This window comes from Lygodium microphyllum, chromosome 10, assembly GCF_053477565.2.
Source record: "Lygodium microphyllum isolate KBCC chromosome 10, Lygodium_microphyllum_v1.1.10, whole genome shotgun sequence".
Lineage (NCBI taxonomy): Eukaryota > Viridiplantae > Streptophyta > Polypodiopsida > Schizaeales > Lygodiaceae > Lygodium > Lygodium microphyllum.
Genome location: NC_141144.1, coordinates 1,698,194 through 1,718,663, shown reverse-complemented (window position 1 = coordinate 1,718,663; position 20,470 = coordinate 1,698,194). Strand labels below are relative to the sequence as shown.

General features: G+C 43.7%; 1 protein-coding gene across 4 annotated transcripts in view; it reads right to left on the bottom strand.

The window, feature by feature from the left end:
* The window catches only part of LOC148029636 (uncharacterized), an 81,860-nt gene that overhangs the window by 23,447 nt on the left and 37,943 nt on the right, over nt 1-20,470 (bottom strand). For all 4 annotated transcript variants that reach the window (XM_087685876.1, XM_087685874.1, XM_087685875.1 and 1 more), the window contains exon 5: nt 7,205-7,235. In XM_087685876.1, the coding sequence (XP_087542002.1) occupies nt 7,205-7,235 (31 nt within the window). The remainder of the gene's footprint in view (nt 1-7,204; nt 7,236-20,470) is intronic.

Genomic DNA, 20,470 nt, shown 5'->3' with positions numbered 1-20,470 from the left:
ATGCCATAGAGTCACACTAGATAGTGCCATTGCACTTTACTGAGCACAACAACCTCAAGCACCGAGTGGATAACTAAGGGACCCATATCATGGTCTGATTAGAGCCATCATTGCTAGACATAGCAGACTAAACCCTCCACACATTAGCAAAGCGGCCATGGACCACATCATGGCTCAAATCATGTGTTGATCTCGCAATTAAGAGAGAAGCTACTATAGCTAGATATTTATCAACTTTTAGACATAGAGATCTCTAGATTCTAGATACTTGCCTTATACTAGGATGCAATTGTCTTTCACTTTGATGATGAGACAATATTGGACACAAATGTACTTTATGTTTGTCTCCTTGGGCACACTGGCCTTTTGCAAATGTCAATAAATCTCTCTCTCTCTCTCTCTCTCTCTCTCTCTCTCTCTCTCTCTCTCTCTCTCTCCATGGACAAGCTACCCCCCTTCAAGTACGCCCTTGATACACCATCACTTACATTGAGCCACTCAGAGATTAGCAAGATTATCAGGATGGATCTAGCCCAACTAGATGTGAGGAGAACATGGTTAGCACCAGAACAAGAGCTAGGGACAAAGATGACTTTCTATAGAGAGCATCTTCTCCAAACCATAGATAATGGATTTATTGTTTGCCCAAGATATATGGATACCCACCTCATATATGGGATTAGATGTGCCATTGGGCAATTGCATACTTCTTCACACCAGTTAGAGATTGAGACTGGTAGATACATATCCATACCACCAAAAGACCACATATGCCAAATATGTCAACTGGATCCAGAGACAAAGGAGCACTACATTTGCCAATGCCCAGCATACAATGCAATCCAAGGCCACTTCCACTATCGCTTTACAAATAGATTTGGACCATTATCTAGCGTCATGGATTACACGAACTAGTGGTGCCTTGGTCTCTTCCTCTTGGAGATACATTGGCTTCAAGACTCGCTCCTCAGGAGTACAGTATCTTGCCAATAACATTTAATTAAGTTATTAATCAAATGTGCAAGGTTGTTAGCACATATGATGCACATGGGAGTTGTTTTATGGTAATAGACCAAGGACCTCAAGGATGTAGGGGATGCCAAAGGTAAAAATTATAATAAGTTATGTCTGACAGATACTAGATAGTGCCCAGTGTCAAATTTGAGCCTAGACCAATTTATTGGCCATTAATGTTAGTAGTGACATTAGAGACTAAACATTAGTTAATTAATGCCGGTTTGGGGGTCAACAGCTGCTCAAGGATACTTGGAACACAAATAGTTCTAGCCAATTTGATTATTCACTGGCGAAATTAATTTTTGAGCACTAGAATAATTCTTACATTTTCAGCTTTAATATTTTAAAAATTAAATAAATAACTAGATAATGCTAAAAAATGGAATTAGAAGGCTTCCACTGTGCCCATGCAAGTGGGAAAAAAAAATTTAGGGACTGGTGGAAGTCAATTCCAACCATTGTCAGAGAGGAGGCTGTTAGAGAGCAAGGAGAGGTTCTTGATGTGATTTACAGCCACCAGGGATCAGTCCTACAACATGTAACAGCAATTTGGAGCTAAAATGTTTATATAATTGGTAAATGATCCTCAAGTTGTGAGCTTTTTGAACCCTTAAAGGAGGGCAGCAAAGGCAAGAAGAGAAAATTGTCTTCAAGAGTTTGGGAACATCAAGATGCACCGAAGGGAGAGCCAATACAACAACATGATGTTCCAAATGTGGGTAGTGAGCATAAGCAAATGATGCCAGTGGGGCAATTGATACATATACAAGACCAACTTGGAAGTGCCAATCCAATGCTTTTTGGACAGTAGGGCATGCACACAATCATGGGACAGCCATGCTACTTTGGTGGTGGCACTAGTTTCCATGCTATGGTGGCCTTGGGACCGCATACAAGAATGTATGACACAACTCCTTATGGTATGCAGCAACCAATGCATGGTGTGCAAGGCCCAATGCCTGGTGTGCAAGGGCCAATGTATTCACGTACAACTGGTAATACACATAACCTTATGTATAGTAATGTTGGCATGATGCTCAAGCACAAAAAGGCAAGTTTGGCAATGCATATATGCAGCCCACTATGTTTGGGACTCATGGTATTAATGCTAGTCATGCAAATGCTTTGTATAGTGCTTGTCATGAGGAAAAATGCAATTAGTAATGCATGCCATGTATGGGAAATTATATCTTGGTATGGCTGGTAGTATGCAAATTCCCATGCACAGTCACATTGTAATGGTTCAAAGTATGCAAATAAGAATGGTGCCTAATGCATCTGGTGCTCGTGGCATGTTAGATATACATGAGGGGCTAGTCAACTGGATACAATGTTGCATACTACTTAAGTTGAAATTGCAACAATGTAAAAGTATAAAGCATCATAATCCTTAAGGGAAAGAAAGGCCTACAACCTAGTGGAGGTTCGAGGCAAGTTAAGTTAGAGGTAAAGTTTCCATATACTTCTTGGTGAAGCTTCGACATTGTTTCATCAATAGATGCAAAGTGGATGGAAAAGAAGGACTTGACCAACCATCCTTAGTTGTTGCAGCTTTACCTAGATGTATTAGAGCCGACTTCAGTTCGGGCTTAGTCAGGTTCAACAAAGTAAAGATTCGGAGTATTACCTAATGCTTAAGGGGGAGGTAGCAGTTCCACTCCGCCAATTGTGGAAAGCTCTCATATGTAGTGGATCTTGGATGTATTCAGCATGTATCCAAGGTACTGTGCTGACAGTATGTCTGCCATATGGTCACTACTCACTGTACTAGTCACTGCAAGATATATGTAGATGAGTATGGTTGTTACCATCGCTCTAAGACTATACTTGCATCAGTTTGGGATCAATTCATGATCAATTGGACATGCACTTTTGCCTTAGTTTTGAGATCAATTTCTAATCAGTTTGAGAACCGTTTATGGTCACTTTTGGGATCAATTTTGCATCAAATTTTGCATCAATTGCAAATCTTCTTTTGCAATCAGTTTGTGATTACTTTGAGGTCACATTTGCAGTAGTTTATGATCAGTTCTCAGATCAGCAAGTGATCAATTCATGATCAGATTATGCTCAGTTTACAATGGTTTACAGCTGGTTCCATGGACAGTAGCATGTTAGTAAATGCCATTAAGAGTTTCAGTCATGGTTTATGCAGAGAACATGCTTCACTATGGTTGTGGAGTCTGAACACTTGAGAAACATGAGTTATAGATGTGTCCAATGGATTTCTAGCAGTAACTCTGGATTGTTTTTCAGATTTATATCATGTTATGCTGGTTGGAAAATTTTAGTAGGTTTGGGGCATACGGCATGGTTAGACAACAATGGCCTTCTAGTGCAATGTGCCTTTCCTTTGCTACAATGCAATGCAATCGAGGACGATAGCAGGGATTTCAAGGCGCAGATTTGTCACAAGGACGTGAAATTTTGAGATGCTTTAATCTTACCAATAACATTTGAATAAGTTATTAATCAAATGTGCAAGGTTGTTAGCACATGTGATACACATGGCAATTATTTCATGGTAATACACCAAGTACCTCGAGAATGCAGTGGGCGTTAAAGAAAAAAGTTGTAATACATTATGCTTGACAAGTCCTAGGTGGTACCCGGTGTCAAATTTAGGCTTACACCAATTTATTGGCCACTAATATTAGTGATGACATTAGAGACTGGGCATTAATTAGTTAATCAATGTTGGTCCAAGGGTCAATAAACTGCTCAAGGTTCTTGGAAGACAAATTGGTCTAATCAATATAATTTTTGACAGGTGAAATTAATTTTATGAATGCTAGAATAATTATTAAATTAATTTTTAGTATTAATATTCTGAAAATTGATTTAATAAGCTCGATAATGCTAAAAAATGAAATTAGAAGACTGCCACTTGGTAAAACTTGCCCATGCAAGTGAAAAAAAAGTTTTTAGGGGCTACTTGAAGTATATTCTAGCCATTGCGAGATAGAAGGCTATTAGAAAGCAAGAAGAGGCTGCTAATGTGATTTGTAGTCACCATGGATCAGTCCTATAGCATGTGACAGCAGTTTGGAGCCCTCCAAAAGCAAGTGACAACAACCCACACTCCTGCTGCAAATGACAGTATATAGGACATGGCAATAGTCTTTCTGGTGGTCCTAAGTTGTAGATGACAGCTTCCATGGCTGTTTGAGCAGGGCAACAACAGCTTTTCAACATTTCTCATTATGAAACTCTGAAATTTCTCTCTCTACCACATTCTCTCTCATCCCCTAGCCATCTCTCAAGTTATCTCAACATTTTCCAACAATGTGAGCTATCAGAGGAAGAGACTTCAGTCAATCTTTGCTATAAACCCTAATTTAGAGCAGAAATTAGGGGTTTGAGAGCTGAAAATAAACTAAGGGAAAAATTGGTTTGGAGGCTTGTTGGTTAATTTTGACAGCAAGAGGCACTTGGATTAGCAGAGGTGATTAGAGGATCTCAGTTGTATTCCATCCATTTGCAATATAAGTTGAAGAAATACCAAAAGGGAGCGTCAAATTTTGGGCCAACAAGACGTCCAATGTCCAAGATTTAAAGTGGTAAAGTGTGCATTTTAAGTTTATGTAATTTTATGGTTGTTATAATTAATGCTTAATCACCTATCCAAGGAGAAAGTCTAGTTTCAAATCAAGCCATCCAACTTGCCTGATCCAAGTGTCTGAGACCCCAATACAAGTCTCGACGACACTTCCACACTCAAATACAAGAGATTATTACCTGTCCTAGAGCCACACCTTCTACATCCCCATGAGATCATATCAGTTGGAACTCTTTACTTATCAACTAGAGCTCTCTTTACTTATAGCCCTTATTCTACTTGTATTGTTTATTACATTCTTATTTATTGTTCTTTTTTTAGACGATTCACCGTCATACAGAAGATTGTGACTCTTGGTCTGATAGGTCTTTTTGATCTTTTGCACTCATTAATATATCATTTCATTTCTCTCTCTTTCTTTATAATTGATAATTGTGTTAATTACGAAAAAAGTACAAGATTACAAGCTCTAGAGTGGCTCTAGGCCATCATGCATAAACCAGATACAACACATTCACAAATACAAAAGGAAAAGAGTGCAAGAGGCATACTAGAGCTACACAAGCCGCTACGCAAGAGGGATCAAGAGTTTTGATGAGATTTCATTGCATGGGACTTGATCTTTGCTGCCAATGTCTTCAGCACCCCAACTTCAAAAAATTCTTCCAATATTGCAAAGGGATTGGGTCTCTCATGTTTGGCCCGTGAGAAAGAAGACATATCTTCAAGGTGGAAAGTAGAACCTGGGTACTGGAGATCCCACTGAGTAATGACTCTACCAATAGCATCAAAGGCTAGCTAAGCTAGAGGGCCATAGTGATGCGACCATGACTAGCTCAATTGCTGCTGTTGTGATTGTTGTTTAGAGGGTGGTGAATCATTGGTAGGAGTAGGAACTTGAGCAGTAAGCACATCAAAGGATTTATCTCAGTGATACGAATAAGTGAGGAGAGGGGCCCTATGAAGAAGAAGGCTCAATAGGTGCTATGGGTACAGAAGTCTCCTTCGCTTTTCCCTTATTGCGTCACACTCCCATCTATCCTGTGTTTTCGGATCTAAAGAAAAATTTAGCTGCTTTCCTTTAAACCAATTCGGCTGGGTAATCCATTTTAAGGCAAAAGGAAGAGGCATGTTTTGATCCAAGTCCATGGGCTGATCCACCAAGGTACTCTTTCAATCTAGACATTTGGCCATGAAGTGACCCAGTTGACCAAATGAGGAACAGTGACCAGCAAAATTACCCCACTTGAGACGGAACCAACGAGGCCACATGCCGCTGCAATTGAGGCACAACTAGTTGGGTCTCTTTCAAGCGGTATCCCACAACATGCACGGTCAATTTGGGCTAGCTAACTTTAGACTTGGGGAAACCAACACATGGCCCTCTACAGCTATTGCATCCTTAAGAAGGGCATAGTAAACAGCCAAGCAACTCTACACTTCCACCCATACTGGACATGCCTGCTTGAGTAAACATTGAAAATCTTCCTTTGAACGCCATGAGACAATATGCACCGATTGTTTATCAAAGAAAAGGGGCTACTTATTGAGAAGAAAATCCCATGTTGAAGTAGAAAGGAGCACAACCTCGTAGAATCCATGCGGACCAGTGAATATCTCCTCCACACAATCAGTATAAGAAGAGATGCCAGCCCCCACTGACGCATCTTGGCTGGCAGGGGATTCTGGCCAGTGAAGAAGAGAATAACAGCTCACTCATGAAAAGCAGAGAAGGAGCAAAGAACCTCTTGAGTACTCACCGACGTATACAAAATTTCTTCCTCCGAGCAAGCAGGAATAGCTCAATGATTATGCTCGACACATTCCCCCAAGAGAGAGTTCATAAACCCAAGCAACTATTCCCGATTTGGTTCTTGCAAATCCTATGAAGTAGAAGCTCCCTGAGCATACAAGCGAGGAAAAGAATCACCAAAGTCATCGGAGGCAAGAGCAACAGTAAATTCATGATGGAGATGCTTGCTGCATTTGTTAGATGGTTGATCATCACGGGGGAAGCGGAACCATCTCATCAATGCATGGCACCATGTCTTCTTCCACCACATCTTCTTCCACGTCCATATCTAGAGCCAAGCCTGCAATTGCCATCTTACAATCCTAGCGCCTTCTACCCTCGTACCACAAACCAGTTAGTCGTTCTTTGATTCTCTCTCTCTCTCTCTCTCTCTCTCTCTCTCTCTCTCTCTCTCTCTCTCTCTCTCTCTCTCTCTCTCGTAAAGGGTAATTGTATTACTTACCAAAACATAATCTCAAAAATACAGCATGAACAAGAGTACAAAGATACAACATGACCACAAGTACAAAAGAACTATGTAACCAATATAGGAGCCAAAGAAATTGCTCTCTCTCTCTCTCTCTCTCTCTCTCTCTCTCTCTCTCTCTCTCTCTCCAAATTTCCTCATTCTCTTACTTTTTGAAACAAAAAATCATTTTCAAAGTACCCAAAGGCTACTTAAAACCCTTTCACTTCCCTAGGCAGCCCTATGTGATTACATCACCTTGCTTTCTACTTTTGTAATTAAAGAAGAAAAAAATTTCTGCCATAAATACTTTTGTAAAAGTCACAACAGCAAAATTCAACAAGGTGCACAAGAAGCAACAAGACATTACCCTTTTCTCAGTTCGAAGTTTCTTTCTTGCCCTGGAAAAAGGAAATCATCACTTAGAATCCTTACTGGTCCTTAACGCTCACTCCTCTCTCTCAAACCCATTAAAAGTAGGCCCATAATTAGTGCAATGTGCCCATGCTTGTGACCATGCAATGTGCATGGACCCTGCACGGAGAAGGAGACACAAATAAGGTCTCATGTAAGGCCAAACATCAGCCCAAATCATCTATGTAAGACTGATATATTCAAGTAGAAATTGGAGCTCAAAATTTACAAATATGATAAATATACAACTCTCCATAACCCAAGCTCAAAGTGGAACCAACAGTTAGCTATCAAACAAGTTTAGTTTGAAGCAAACAAGTAGAGTTTCCTGAGGAGAGCATCACCAAAGGAAAGCATCACTTTATAGGGTACATAATTCCTGAGGAGAGTATCACCAAAGGAGAATGATGAGAAACATTATAAGCTGACAGGTATTCGAAGTGCTCCCGTATAGAGGTCTGATGAGGTCTGATGAGTGGGACAAAGGGAGCAACCATCATCATCCAGTTTGTTGATAAAGAGACCAAGAAAACTTCTTACATGATGCTGCAAGCAAAACTCCTGAGAAAATAACCTCACATGAAGCAAAGAGGGATGAAAAGGTAGCTCATGCATTTGAGGCAGACAATGCAGGATAGTTGTTTACAAAGAAGCATTTATCTCTCACAACAAACTGGGTGAGTTTGGGCAGTTTGGAGCTACTAATATTACCAAATAATCATGCCTAAACCCATTGCTTGAACTTTCACTTATGTGTTTCTGTAACTAGGTTATCTACAATTGGTTTAGTGAAATAATATCTACTCATTCTTTTTGCCTTTAGCCTCAACTCTGCAGCCAGAACCAGTCGCTCATGCATTTGAGGCAGACAATGCAGGATAGTCGTTTACAAAGAAGAATTTATCTCTCACAACAAACTGGGTGAGTTTGGGCAGTTTGGAGCTACTAATATTACCAAATAATCATGCCTAAACCCATTGCTTGAACCTTCACTTATGTGTTTCTGTAACTAGGTTATCTACAATTGGTTTAGTGAAATAATATCTACTCATTCTTTTTGCCTTTAGCCTCAACTCTGCAGCCAGAACCAGTTTAATCAGCCATTTTCAAGTTAGGAGCTTTAAATGTTGTTTAAACAGTCATGTGCAAATAATTCTCTCAACAAATAAAATCCATGTCAATCAAGCAACTTCTATATTAGCTTTCTAACAAGCCTTGTTTCTCATGCATGAACCAGAGAAACACAACAAAAGAAGAAGATTCATACTATCTCACAAAGATCCCTTCTATGGTTTCCCTTTGAACATCAAAAAGCTGTGGACCATTGTTATATGTAGCAATCAGCATTAACCAAGTTCTTGATGCCCTCACTTAACTCTCTCTCTCTCTCTCTCTCTCTCTCTCTCTCTCTCTCTCTCTCTCTCTCTCTACACACACACACACACACACACGCACACACACACACACACACACACAAGTCACAAAAGAAGTACAAAAGTCAAGGCAGCGTCACTGAAGAGGCCACCCGATGCCAAGAAACTAAATCATCTCTAGTCAAGATATCAGCATTCTGAATAAGATCAAGCTGCCCACTAAAGAAGTCCCTTAAGCTTCGCAACTGAAGAAGTCCCTTAAGCTTTGCAACACGACATTGGATGCACGAGTCGGTATCAAAGAAGATGAACACGTTGCAAGTGACCCAAATATACCAACAACCCCAGAATCTAAGAAAGTGAAACACAATCTTCACATGAGGTTGCATCAGACCATGATATTTAGTTGCCAAAGACCTAGTCAAAAGGACACATCCTAATCCCCACCACAACATGCCAAGTGTTGAAAGCCTATCGCTTGTTTGATCCTCAAATGCACAAGGTGATTACATAGAGAAATGCAGTTTTTGTATTAGAAGGCTATCATGCAATCCACTAGACCCGGCCTCCAAGCTGATTCCTCAGCCTACTCCATAAGAGATAGTACCATCAAACTATGCAAGAGTCTTTCGCATTCAAGCCTCTCCTAGGGACCCATTACCTCGCCAGTGCCATCAGACTGTGCAAGATTCCCGGCTCCTTCCATTGGATTCCATCCTGGAGGCACAAAGAAAATCTACCTAGCTAACATCTACTGCTATATTTACGTCTATCTTTATGGAGAGTTGGCAAGAGGCTCTAACGCATCCACAATGGTAGTAGACCATGGAAAAGGAGCTCGAGAGCATTGACAAGAATGGAACCTGAACCTTGATCCACAAGAAGGTCATTGGGACTCCATGAATCTTTAGCACAAAAATGAAAGCTGATGGAACTTTGATAAATATACGGCTCAACTTGTAGTGCAAGGTTTTTGAAAAAGTATGGCATTGACTATGAAGAAACCTTCACTGCTATATTGCAGTTAATATCATTCCGCCTGTAAATTACACTAGCTGTTCAGAACAGTTGGCCGCTCTATTAGATGGATGTCAAAAGTACCTTTCTGAATGGTTATTTGGTGAAAGAAGTCTGTGTGGAGCAACCTCCCGGATTTTCTCTTGCAAATGGTAAAGATAAGATCTTTCATTTGTGGAAAGTTCTTTAAGGGCTGAAGCAAGCACCACAATCATGATTTGATAGGATGGACGAGTTCCCTCAAACTCATAGTTTCCATTCTACACCTTATGGCCCAAATTTTGTATATAGAGATCTACTTCAAAGGGGGTGAGCTATATCTTATTGTACATAGATGATTTACTCATTATTGGTTCAAATTCTGCTACAATAGTAGCTATACATACCCGGCTTAGCACCACATTTGAGATAACTGACCTCGGTCGAATGTCTTTTTTCGGAGGGGACCAAGGTACTTAGATCTAGGGATACTATTTTTGTTTCATAATAGAAGCATGCCCTTCAATTAGTTGAGCAGTTTCCACTAATCAAACACAACCTATGGCCATGCCTCTTGATCCACATGGTCAGCCCTTCAATGACCGCACATATAAATCTATTACACGAAAATTACTTTGATTGATTCACATTAGGCCAAATTTAGCTTCCTCGGTATCTTTGCTTAGTTAGTGTTTCAATGTACCTAAAATGTCACATTAGATTGCTTGTTTACATGTGTTGAGATATGTTTGGTGTACCTATTCTTATGGACTCACTTATGGTCATGGTTTGGATTTGCAAGGTTATACCAATTTCGATCGGGCAAGAGATCCCAACACCCGACATTTCCATGGCAATCACATCTACTCTTTTGGGTACCACTCCCATTTAATGGTCCAATCATAAGCAGGAGAGAATAGCTACTTCCAGGGACAAGGCAAAGTATCGGACGTTTTTCAATGGCACCATAAAGGCTATGTACTTGAGGAGCTTACTGGCGTCACTTCATTCCCCCTATGCAACTCCAACTGTCATCTTCTAGTTGTCTTCTCACATTCAAGCTAGCAATAGTTGTTGATCATGACTACTAAAAAATGGGTGGTCACAAAGACGTCGTCAAAGAAAATGTGAAAGCAAAGGCAATGAACTGTTTTTTCTTTCAAAAGAGAACATTTGTAAATAGAGAAAATTCTATTAGTAACTCCTCAAACAAAAACCCTCCTGAGGCAAAATACAAGGTACAAGGAACTCTGTAAATAGCAGCCAAGTACATCACAAATTAGTTGTGTAAACAACCAATCCAGTGGCCTACAATGCCAAACCATCTAAGGGGCGATGTGGAAAAAGTGCTTGAGTCCCACATCCACAAGAAGGCTTCTCTTCTCTTCCTCATCCTCTCATAACTACCATGCATCCTCTCCCATCTCGCAAGGAGAGTGTGGATAATCTCTATCTAAATCCTTGATAGAGTCTCAGCTATGGATACATCCTCAAGGTCTATAGCATGATTGCACCTCGTAGTCCAAATCTACCAAGCTATGATACTAGCAATCAACTCCAATCTATGATAGTTCCCCTTAGTCCACTGTGTCTCAGAGCAATCTAGAGTGGGGATCCTACTCAGATGTTTTCCAATGATGAGGAAAGAAAGACTCCCCTAAACATTCTCATAGCTACTACTCGGCATCTATCTATGACCCAAGCTACAATCCCCAAAGTCCCCACGATCATCTTTGTTGCATCATGGAATGTCATCTTGAGTCCCACATCCACAAGAAGGCTTCTCTTCTCTTCCTCATCCTCTCATAACTACCATGCATCCTCTCCCATCTCGCAAGGAGAGTGTGGATAATCTCTATCTAAATCCTTGATAGAGTCTCAGCTATGGATACATCCTCAAGGTCTATAGCATGATTGCACCTCGTAGTCCAAATCTACCAAGCTATGATACTAGCAATCAACTCCAATCTATGATAGTTCCCCTTAGTCCACTGTGTCTCAGAGCAATCTAGAGTGGGGATCCTACTCAGATGTTTTCCAATGATGAGGAAAGAAAGACTCCCCTAAACATTCTCATAGCTACTACTCGGCATCTATCTATGACCCAAGCTACAATCCCCAAAGTCCCCACGATCATCTTTGTTGCATCATGGAATGTCATCTTGAGGACTCCGCTCTATACTTTCTAGGCCCTAGGGCAATCCCATAGGTAGTGTCTCTATGACTCCTCGCCACGTTGTGCATACCATTGAGTCTCTATTGTATCCCCGTTAATACCAACTCCTAAGCTCCTGTGAGCTACAAGCCATAGGAAGAGAAACATCTTCCTAGGCCTAAAGTTATCCCATAGCCTCCTTCAAAGATCAAATAAGAACTGATCGAAGATGCCCTCTTTGTGCCAATAGGAGGTGGTTGTTGTTTGTGCTCTAGTCCTACTCATCTCAATCCTCCTCCCTAGCCTAGTAGTGTAACCAAAGAAGGCCATGTCACATGGCCTATCAAGAGATGGATCTCTCCATGCTTACTCTCTCAAATCCCACTATAATCTCGAAAGAGGCCTCCTATTATAAGCCTAAAATCTTCATCCATCTATCAACCAAGTAGCTGGTTCAGGGTCGATGTACCACTTCGTCTCACAATGTGCCACTACCCTAATCCTCAATCTAGAGCATCCAATGAACGTTGTCCTATCAAATTCAATGAACGTTGTCCTATCAAATTCCTCTTGCCTAAGGCAGCAATTCTCCTCAACCCTAAAACCCTAAAAGTAAAAAACGCAATGAACTTCAACACACAAAAAGGAACATGTGATGATCTAACAGTGTAACTAAGGACAAGAGGGCCAACAAAGGGCGCAAAGAGTACTAATACCATGACTAACTAATGAATGAAAATGGAAGAGTAAAAGTTGCTCTACACAAGTGAGGAAAGAAATACAATGAATAAATATGAAAAAGTATTATTGATGCCAACTGCAAGAGAAGCCACACCAAGGGTGAAGGTTCCAAGCAAAGGGCAAAGCACAAGGGTCAAGGACACCTAGAGAGGCATTCTGGGCTCTACAACGGCTGAAAGCAAGGTCTTGTTCACTGCGAACAACAAAGCTGAGTGTGTCATCCATTGCATGGATCTTGGATCCAAGTACACATTGAGCACATAATGTCAAAAGATGGAGGCAAAACTGCATTTTGGCTGATGAAGGCAGTCCAAGTAGTACAAAATATGTTTTGGAGAAAAGAGGCTGCATTCAAGGACAAAAAATGCAGCATTCTGCTGCACTAGAGCAGCATAGCAGTAGACAGAGACTATGGTCGCAAGCAATGGTAGTTGACATCTACTAGAAGGCTGCATCTTGACAGGAGCAGCAGCAGACATCTGTGGCTGATAGTGGGCAGCTGAAACCTGTGTTTAGGCAGCAGGACAGCAGAAGATGAGGTCACCAAGGCAGCAATAAATTTGCCCAAGGCTGATAATAACGTCACCAAGTAGTAAAGTTGTCATGAGACTGATGTGGCTTGCACAGATGCTGAAAGAGATGATGGCACTGGACACAAAAATGGCTGATGTGCCATGGTGGGATGAAAAGTGATTGTCCCTCAAACCCGTTTATAGAGTTTGTTAGGACATTTTTCCTACCAGACTATAAACTTTTTTTCAAGACTATACAAGAGCCAAATAAATTGGCCAATAATCGAGGACTTAATAGTTCTAGCCTAATTTCTCGTAATTTAAAAACGCCCCTCTCAAGCCAAAACCAAAAGCCTAAGAGGACATGCTAGCAAGGCAGTCCCCCTTTTCTATTTCTGTTTTGAGAGGATTTAAAGAAAGCCAAGAAGTAAACAACCATTCTCAAGGGCCACAATGAGGAGAAAGAGTTGTCACAAGTGAGAAATCTGTTGGGAATAAAGGCCCTCGTGCCTTTTAAATGTGCTCAGGTGTGAACACACCCATCACTGTACCCAAAAATTGTGTTCACTCTCCTGACTACTCTACTCTCTCACTCTCACTATCTCTGCTGCTAGCAAGGACTAAGTGTCTCGATCCTCACGCTTTCCGACACTACAAACTGGTATCAGAGCGTTGGTTACAACATTCGCGTTTCCAAGGAGTGTCAGGTCGCAGCACTTGGCAAGTGAGCCAAGCGGAGTGCACGCTTCTCAAGGAGAAGCGCAGGCAGGCATAAGTCAGCGAGTAGTTGATTGGCTAGGCGAGTAGGCAACTGCCTGACGAGCAGTTGATGAGCGTACGACAGGCTGGGCGAGTAGGCAATGAGCTGGACCAGCGGGGCCTGACCAGCGACAAACTGCAAGCGACCAGGACCAAGGCGACACGGCTTCATGGCTGCACTAACAACCAGCGGGGCGGGACCAACAGGGCGCTGACCAGCGTGGTGATGGCTTCACAGGCGCTGACAACGTAACTCCACGGTGTGCCTTGGATAGGCGACATTCAGTCCGGTGACCTGCATTTTTTTAAAGAAATAAAAAAGGGAAATCTCCTTTATCCTCTTTTCCCTCTAACGGGATTTCACGTGTGGAGGCATAGCTTCCTTTTTTGTGTAATCTAGGCCCAAAATTTTGGGGCTTCTCCAGACTTAGTGCTGTTCATGCAAAATTGAGGCATCTGCGTCAGAAATTGCAGACATTGTGCGCATTTGAATTGGGGATTTCGCCAAAATTATTGAAATTTTGCTCATCTGAGTGAAATTTCTCAACATTGGACCCATAAAATTTGGGGCTTTTACTGTACTGGTGAAATTCTGTTCAGTTGAGCCAGATCAGCTGACATTGGTGCACATTTGGACCCAAGAAATTTGGGGCTTTAGCAAAATTGTGTGAAATTTTGCTAATTTTGCCCGTTTTATGCTTTCAGGAACATGTATTAATGCAATCAGGACAGATCTGTCTGTGAAATTTGGGGGTTTTGCTGAAATTGCTCTATTTTGGCAAAATTGGCCCGTTCTATGCATGACAGAGACAATGCAAATCTATGGTTGATGCTTTGAGCACAAAAATTTTGGGGCTTTTGACCATGCGTGTAAAATTTTATGCCCGTGGATACATGTACGACAGAAATTGCTGCTAAAATTTGGGAGTTCTCATGTAATGTGATGTATTTGCCCTTGGAACAGCTGTAATCACTTGTGGAATGCTATAGCACATGGTTTGGTGCTTCTGAAAATTTAGTTACAAATCTGAAATTTCTGCTTCTATGTGGTCATTTATTACTGGTTGGTACTTGTTTGTACCTCGGTCACTTGTGTGACAATTTGGGCTTGCATTTGCTGAATTTCTGGTCACATTTGGGCTGAAAATCACGGCTGGCAGCAGTGACAGCAGTAATCTCATGCACATAAAAAAGCTTGAAGGAGCATCTAACTTTGCAGTCTGGCAAAAACAGTGCTACAATATCCTGTTGCAGAAGAAGCAAGCAAAGTTGATTGAGACCAAAGGGGCAAAGTGTGCAGATATGGCACAGGAACATTGGGATGAGTTACATGAGCTTGCACGCTCAACCATCAAGCTATCGATTTCTGATGCCTTGACATTTAACATTGAAGGTTTGGATTCTACATATGCTATTTGGATTCAATTGGAAAAACTATATGCATAGAAGAGTACCGCAAGCAAAGTGTATTGGCTAAAAAAGCTTATGAATTTGAGTATGAAAGAGGGTACAGCAATGTCTACTCACTTGAGTGAGTTCAACTCCATTTTCAGCCAGCTGGTTGCCTTGAAGTTCTTGATTGATGAAGAATTTAAGGCTACGTTCTTGCTTTGCACTCTGCCAGAGAGTTGGGATACATTCAGGACTGCTATGAGCAATTCTAATGTGATTCTTTTGTATGTTGATGTAGAGAGTGCTCTACTCATGGAAGAAATGAATCCGCAAAACAATGCATCCAATAAGTCTTCCAGTGCTTTGCATACTAGAGGCAGATCACAGCAAAAAGGCAAATCTAATAGCAAGGGACGCAATAAATCACGTGGCAAAGATGTTGAATGCCATCATTGTGGCAAGAAGGGTCACTTTAAACGTGACTGCTACAAATTGGAAAAAAGAAAAAGGAAAGGGCAAGAAGACAGATGATAGCAAGGAAGAGAAGAAACAGAGTCAGCCTCAGAAGAGCAGTGTCAAAACTGAAGAGGTCAATGTAATCCCTCATGACAATGACAGTGGAAATGGCATACTCTTTGTCTCTTCACACTTTGGTACGCATGCTTTACTTGCAGATACAAATGATGACATGCATACTTGGATTCTCAATTTAGGTGCTTCCTGTGAGAGTGCGCAACGGAAGAAGAACACGAACACAGAGGAGAGGAGAGAGAAAGCAGGGAATGAAGGAAGAAAGTCTGCACTGACTGAGATGAATGCTGAATACACTGAAATGGACAGAGCAGTCCCTGCACGCAGCCCGGAGCGTCAGTGAGGGCACCAGAACAGACTGAAAGCAATGGCAGCACCAATGCCGGAGCGGGAGAGGACGGAGAGAGTGCTGAACCTGCAGAATACAATGCTGGGAATGACTGGGGGGCTGCTATACATAGCCCCAGGCCAGAAAACTGGCCGACCTGGCCAGATTTGGCCGACCTGCCAGATCTGGCCGACTTTGGCCAGATCTGGCCGACCTGCCCAGAAAACTGGGCCGACTGCACAAAAACAGCCCAGTATGGGCTGTGTGACTCCCGAAGGCTGAAGACTGACAAGAACAGCAACTAATAGACTGACAGAGCTCCTCTGTCTCCTGCCAGACTCTGACAGGAGCTCACAACCAGGAGATGACAGACTGAGAATGATAAAAGAGCAGGCTAACACCCCCTCTCAGATCCTGGGAGGGTCTGAAGACCTAAGAACCGCATGTGATGAAGCAAAGAAGCCTAAGGCAAAGGCTTCATAAAGAGATCAGCTGCATTGGCCGCCGTAGGACAATAGACCACCACCAGCTCCGAATCCACGATCCGCTCTCGAACATAGTGATACTGAACCTCAATGTGCTTCGTGCGAGAATGAAGCACCGGGTTCTTGGCCAGAGCAAGAGCACTCTGGTTGTCCACGCGTAGCTCCGTAGGTCCGGTCTGGGAAAAGCCAATCTCCGCCAGTAAGCGACGGAGCCAAACTGCCTCCATAGCGGTCGAACATAGGGCCCGATACTCAGCCTCTGTAGAAGAAAGTGCCACAGTAGGCTGCTTCTTGCTGCTCCAAGAGACACCACCGGAGCCAAGGGTGAAAGCATAACCTGTAGTGGATCATCTCGAATCCGCATCACCTGCCCAATCAGAATCACTCCATCCAGAAAGGGTAATCCCATCTCCATACATGATCCCGAAGGATCGAGTCCCCTGTAAATAGTGAAGAACCCGCAAGGCTGCCTGCCAGTGATCCTGTGTAGGAGTCTTCATAAAAGAAGACAATAAAGCCACCACAAAAGAGATATCCGGCCGAGTGTGAAGCAGCCAGATGAGAGAGCCGACAAGGCACCTGTAACGAGTGGCATCTGGAAGGGGGACTCCATCTGTCAAAAGCTTGGACTCAGGGTCCATGGGGCATGAGATAGGCCGACACGCGACCATATCAAACTCCGAAAGCAGCTCGGAGATGTACCTGTGCTGTGAGATAAAGATGCCCTGTGCCATCTGATAGACCTCCAGTCCTAGAAAGAAGTGAAGGATCCCTAGATCCGTCATGTCAAACTCCTGCTGAAGAATGGACCGAGTATGCTCCACCTGCTGAGTGTCGCTACCTGTAATGATAAGATCATCGACATACAAGATAAGGAAAACAGAAAGGGAATCCACAACCCGTAAGTAGAGATTGGGATCATGAGCGGAGAGCGCAAAGCCACTCTGTAGAAAAAAGCGGTCAATCCGCTGGTACCAAGCATGAGGAGCCTGCTTCAGGTCATAAAGAGCCTTCCGCAGCCTGTAGACATGATCCTCCTTCCCCTGCACAAGAAAACCAGGAGGCTGTGTAACATAAATTTCCTCCTCAAGGACGCCATTCAGAAAAGCAGACTTGACGTCCATCTGATAAACAGGCCAACGGTGGTGAGCGGAAAGAGCCAAAAGAACTCGAATGGTGGACATCCTAGCTGTAGGAGCAAAAGTCTCGAAGTAGTCCAAGCCTGCGCGCTGTGCAAAACCCTTGGCAACAAGCCTAGCCTTATGCTTGTCCAAGGAGCCATCTGCAAGATACTTGGTCTTAAAGACCCATTTCACACCTATCACCTTCCGTTTCTCGGGACACGGAACAAGCTCCCAAGTATGGTTTCACTCGATGGAATCAAGCTCGGCCTGCATAGCCTGTCTCCAAATATCCTGTGCAAGAGCCTCCTCCACAGTGGAAGGCTCGGAATCCTAAAAAATCTGTGACATAAGAGCATAGTTCACACATAGTGAACTATCCCGCTGGGCCTGTAAACGGGCTGAGCGACGTGGACCTGTAGAAGAAGCAGGAAAGTGAGTAACACCTGAATCCTGCATGAGCCGGCGATACCATAAGGGAATCCGAAGAGACTCCTGCTGCTGCGAGGGAGACCGGGGGGTCTCCGGAACCTGCAAAGCACCCAAATCGGAGAGAGACTCCCCCTCACCAAATGAAGGTAGATCCTCCGCATCGGAAGAAGGCTGTGTATCCTGGGAAGATCCCGAAGTGGAGGTGGAAGAGCTCGTAGAAGACGGAGGCACATCCACCAAAGGGGAAAGGGAAGCCGAAGGAGGAGGAATAGGGGGGGTGCTAAGGGGTATCCTGGAAGGAAGAGAAGGTAGAGAAGGTGGGGGGGGTCCGGGGGTCCGTCGATGACAAAGAAGCACCTGTAATGGAACCATCAATCGGATCCTCAGAGGCCGAAGCCTCACCAAAGATCACATCCCTGCTCACCTCAACCTTCCGCGTCGTCGGGTCGTAGAGCCGATATCCCTTCGTGGTCGTGCTATAACCCACAAAGATAAGCTTTCTCGACTTAGAGTCGAACTTCGTCTTCCTCTTCTTCTTGTCCACATGGACAAAAGCATCACACCCAAAGATGCGAAAATGGGACACGGAAGGCTTCTTCCCAAAGAAAGCCTCATAAGGAGTCATGTCCTGTAAAGCCGAAGTCGGAGAGCTGTTGCGAATATGCACCGCTGTAGCCACTGCCTCACCCCAAAGGAAATGAGGAAGACTCCTATGCTCCAGCACGGGCCATCTCCACCATGGTCCGATTCGCACGCTCCACCACACCATTCTCAGATGGTGTGTTCGGATGTGAATACTCCACCCGAATACCATGATCCCTGCAAAACTGAGAGAAAAGGTGGGAAGTGAACTCGCCACCGTGATCAGCTCGAACGCCACGAACCTTGAAAGTTGTTTGGGTCTCCACAAACACCTGCCACTCACAGAAACGGGAGTACGCCTCGCTCTTGTACTCCAAGAAATAAGGCCACACATAACGACTAAAGTCGTCCACAATCAACATCAAATACCTGGCCTTCCCAAGGGAGGCCGTGCCAATAGGTCCGCAAAGGTCGGTGTGAACCAACTCAAGCGGAGAAGTAGCCCTCCTAGAAGCAACCGGAGGGTGAGGCTGCCTATGCTGCTTGCCCCTCAAGCAGCTAGGGCACAGAGTGTGAAGAGGAGGGAAATCTGAAAGTCCCTCCACCATCTTCCTCCGAGAAGCCCGCCGAAGAGAATCGAGGTTCAAATGACCATACCGAGCATGCCAAAGCAGCCCAAGCTCATGGGAAGTCCTCGCGGCCAAGGCTGTGAGCGTATAAAGCCCACCCTCCTGTGTACCTGTCCAAAGAGCATCCTGTGTAAAAATGACTCGGGTACCTAGCTGAGTAAGGCCATGCACAGATAATAGGTTAAAACCCAAATCAGGGACATAGAGAACTTTGGCGGAGGAAGACCGCCTGTCAGAAAACATAGGTAGAGTCCCCACGCCTCGAACAGGGACTGTAGAATTGTCACCAATGGTGACTGTACCCCCTCGGGAACGAAGATCCTGAAGCCAATCCTGGCGAAAGGTCATATGTGAAGATGCTCCACTGTCTACGAGCCAAGGCTTCTCCTGAGTGGTAGAAGCTAGGGCTGTATCCTCCTCAACAAAGACATGCACAAATGTAGATTCTGGTGTGGCTGGGGCCGCCTTCGAGTCCTTCTCCTTAGGCTTCAAATGGGGATACTTCTGCCAACACTTCTCCTCGGGATGAGTGCCCTTCCCACAATGGGGACGTTTGGGCTTCTTCTCCTTCGCATCCTTCTTGTCCTCCTCCTTCTTGTCCTTGGCCTTCTCCTTCTTTTGTTTCTTCTTCTTGCCGCCACCTGTGCCTGCCGTAAAAGCCTTGGTGGAGCCACTGGCTCCCACCTCTTTGAGTCGCTCATCATGCTCCAAGACAAGCGGGGAAAGCTCCTCCCATAGGAGTGTCTCACGGGTCCTCGAGGTGATGAGGCTGGTATAGAAGACATCATAACGGGGTGATGGCAGCTGAGTCAACAGAATCATCGCCATATCCTCAGACGATATCATACGACCAAGAGAGGCTAACTCGCCTCGCATATCCTCCATCTTCGTGATGTGCTCCTTCATGGAAGGAGAATCATCAAGACTGAGCATCCGCAACTTCTTCTCCAAGGAAATCTTGTGGGCAAACGTCTTGTGCTGGTACAAGGACGCAAGCTTCTTCCACACTTCCGCCGCGGTCTGTAACCTGTGAACATGTACAAGAACGGAATCATGTAGACTCATAAAAACAAAGGAACGGGCTCGAGAGTTGAGCCTATCCCATAAGGCTGCACGGTCCATAGAGGTGCCATCGGACGAATCCACGGGAGGACGGTCGATGGGCGAAGAAACAAGCTCCCAAAGG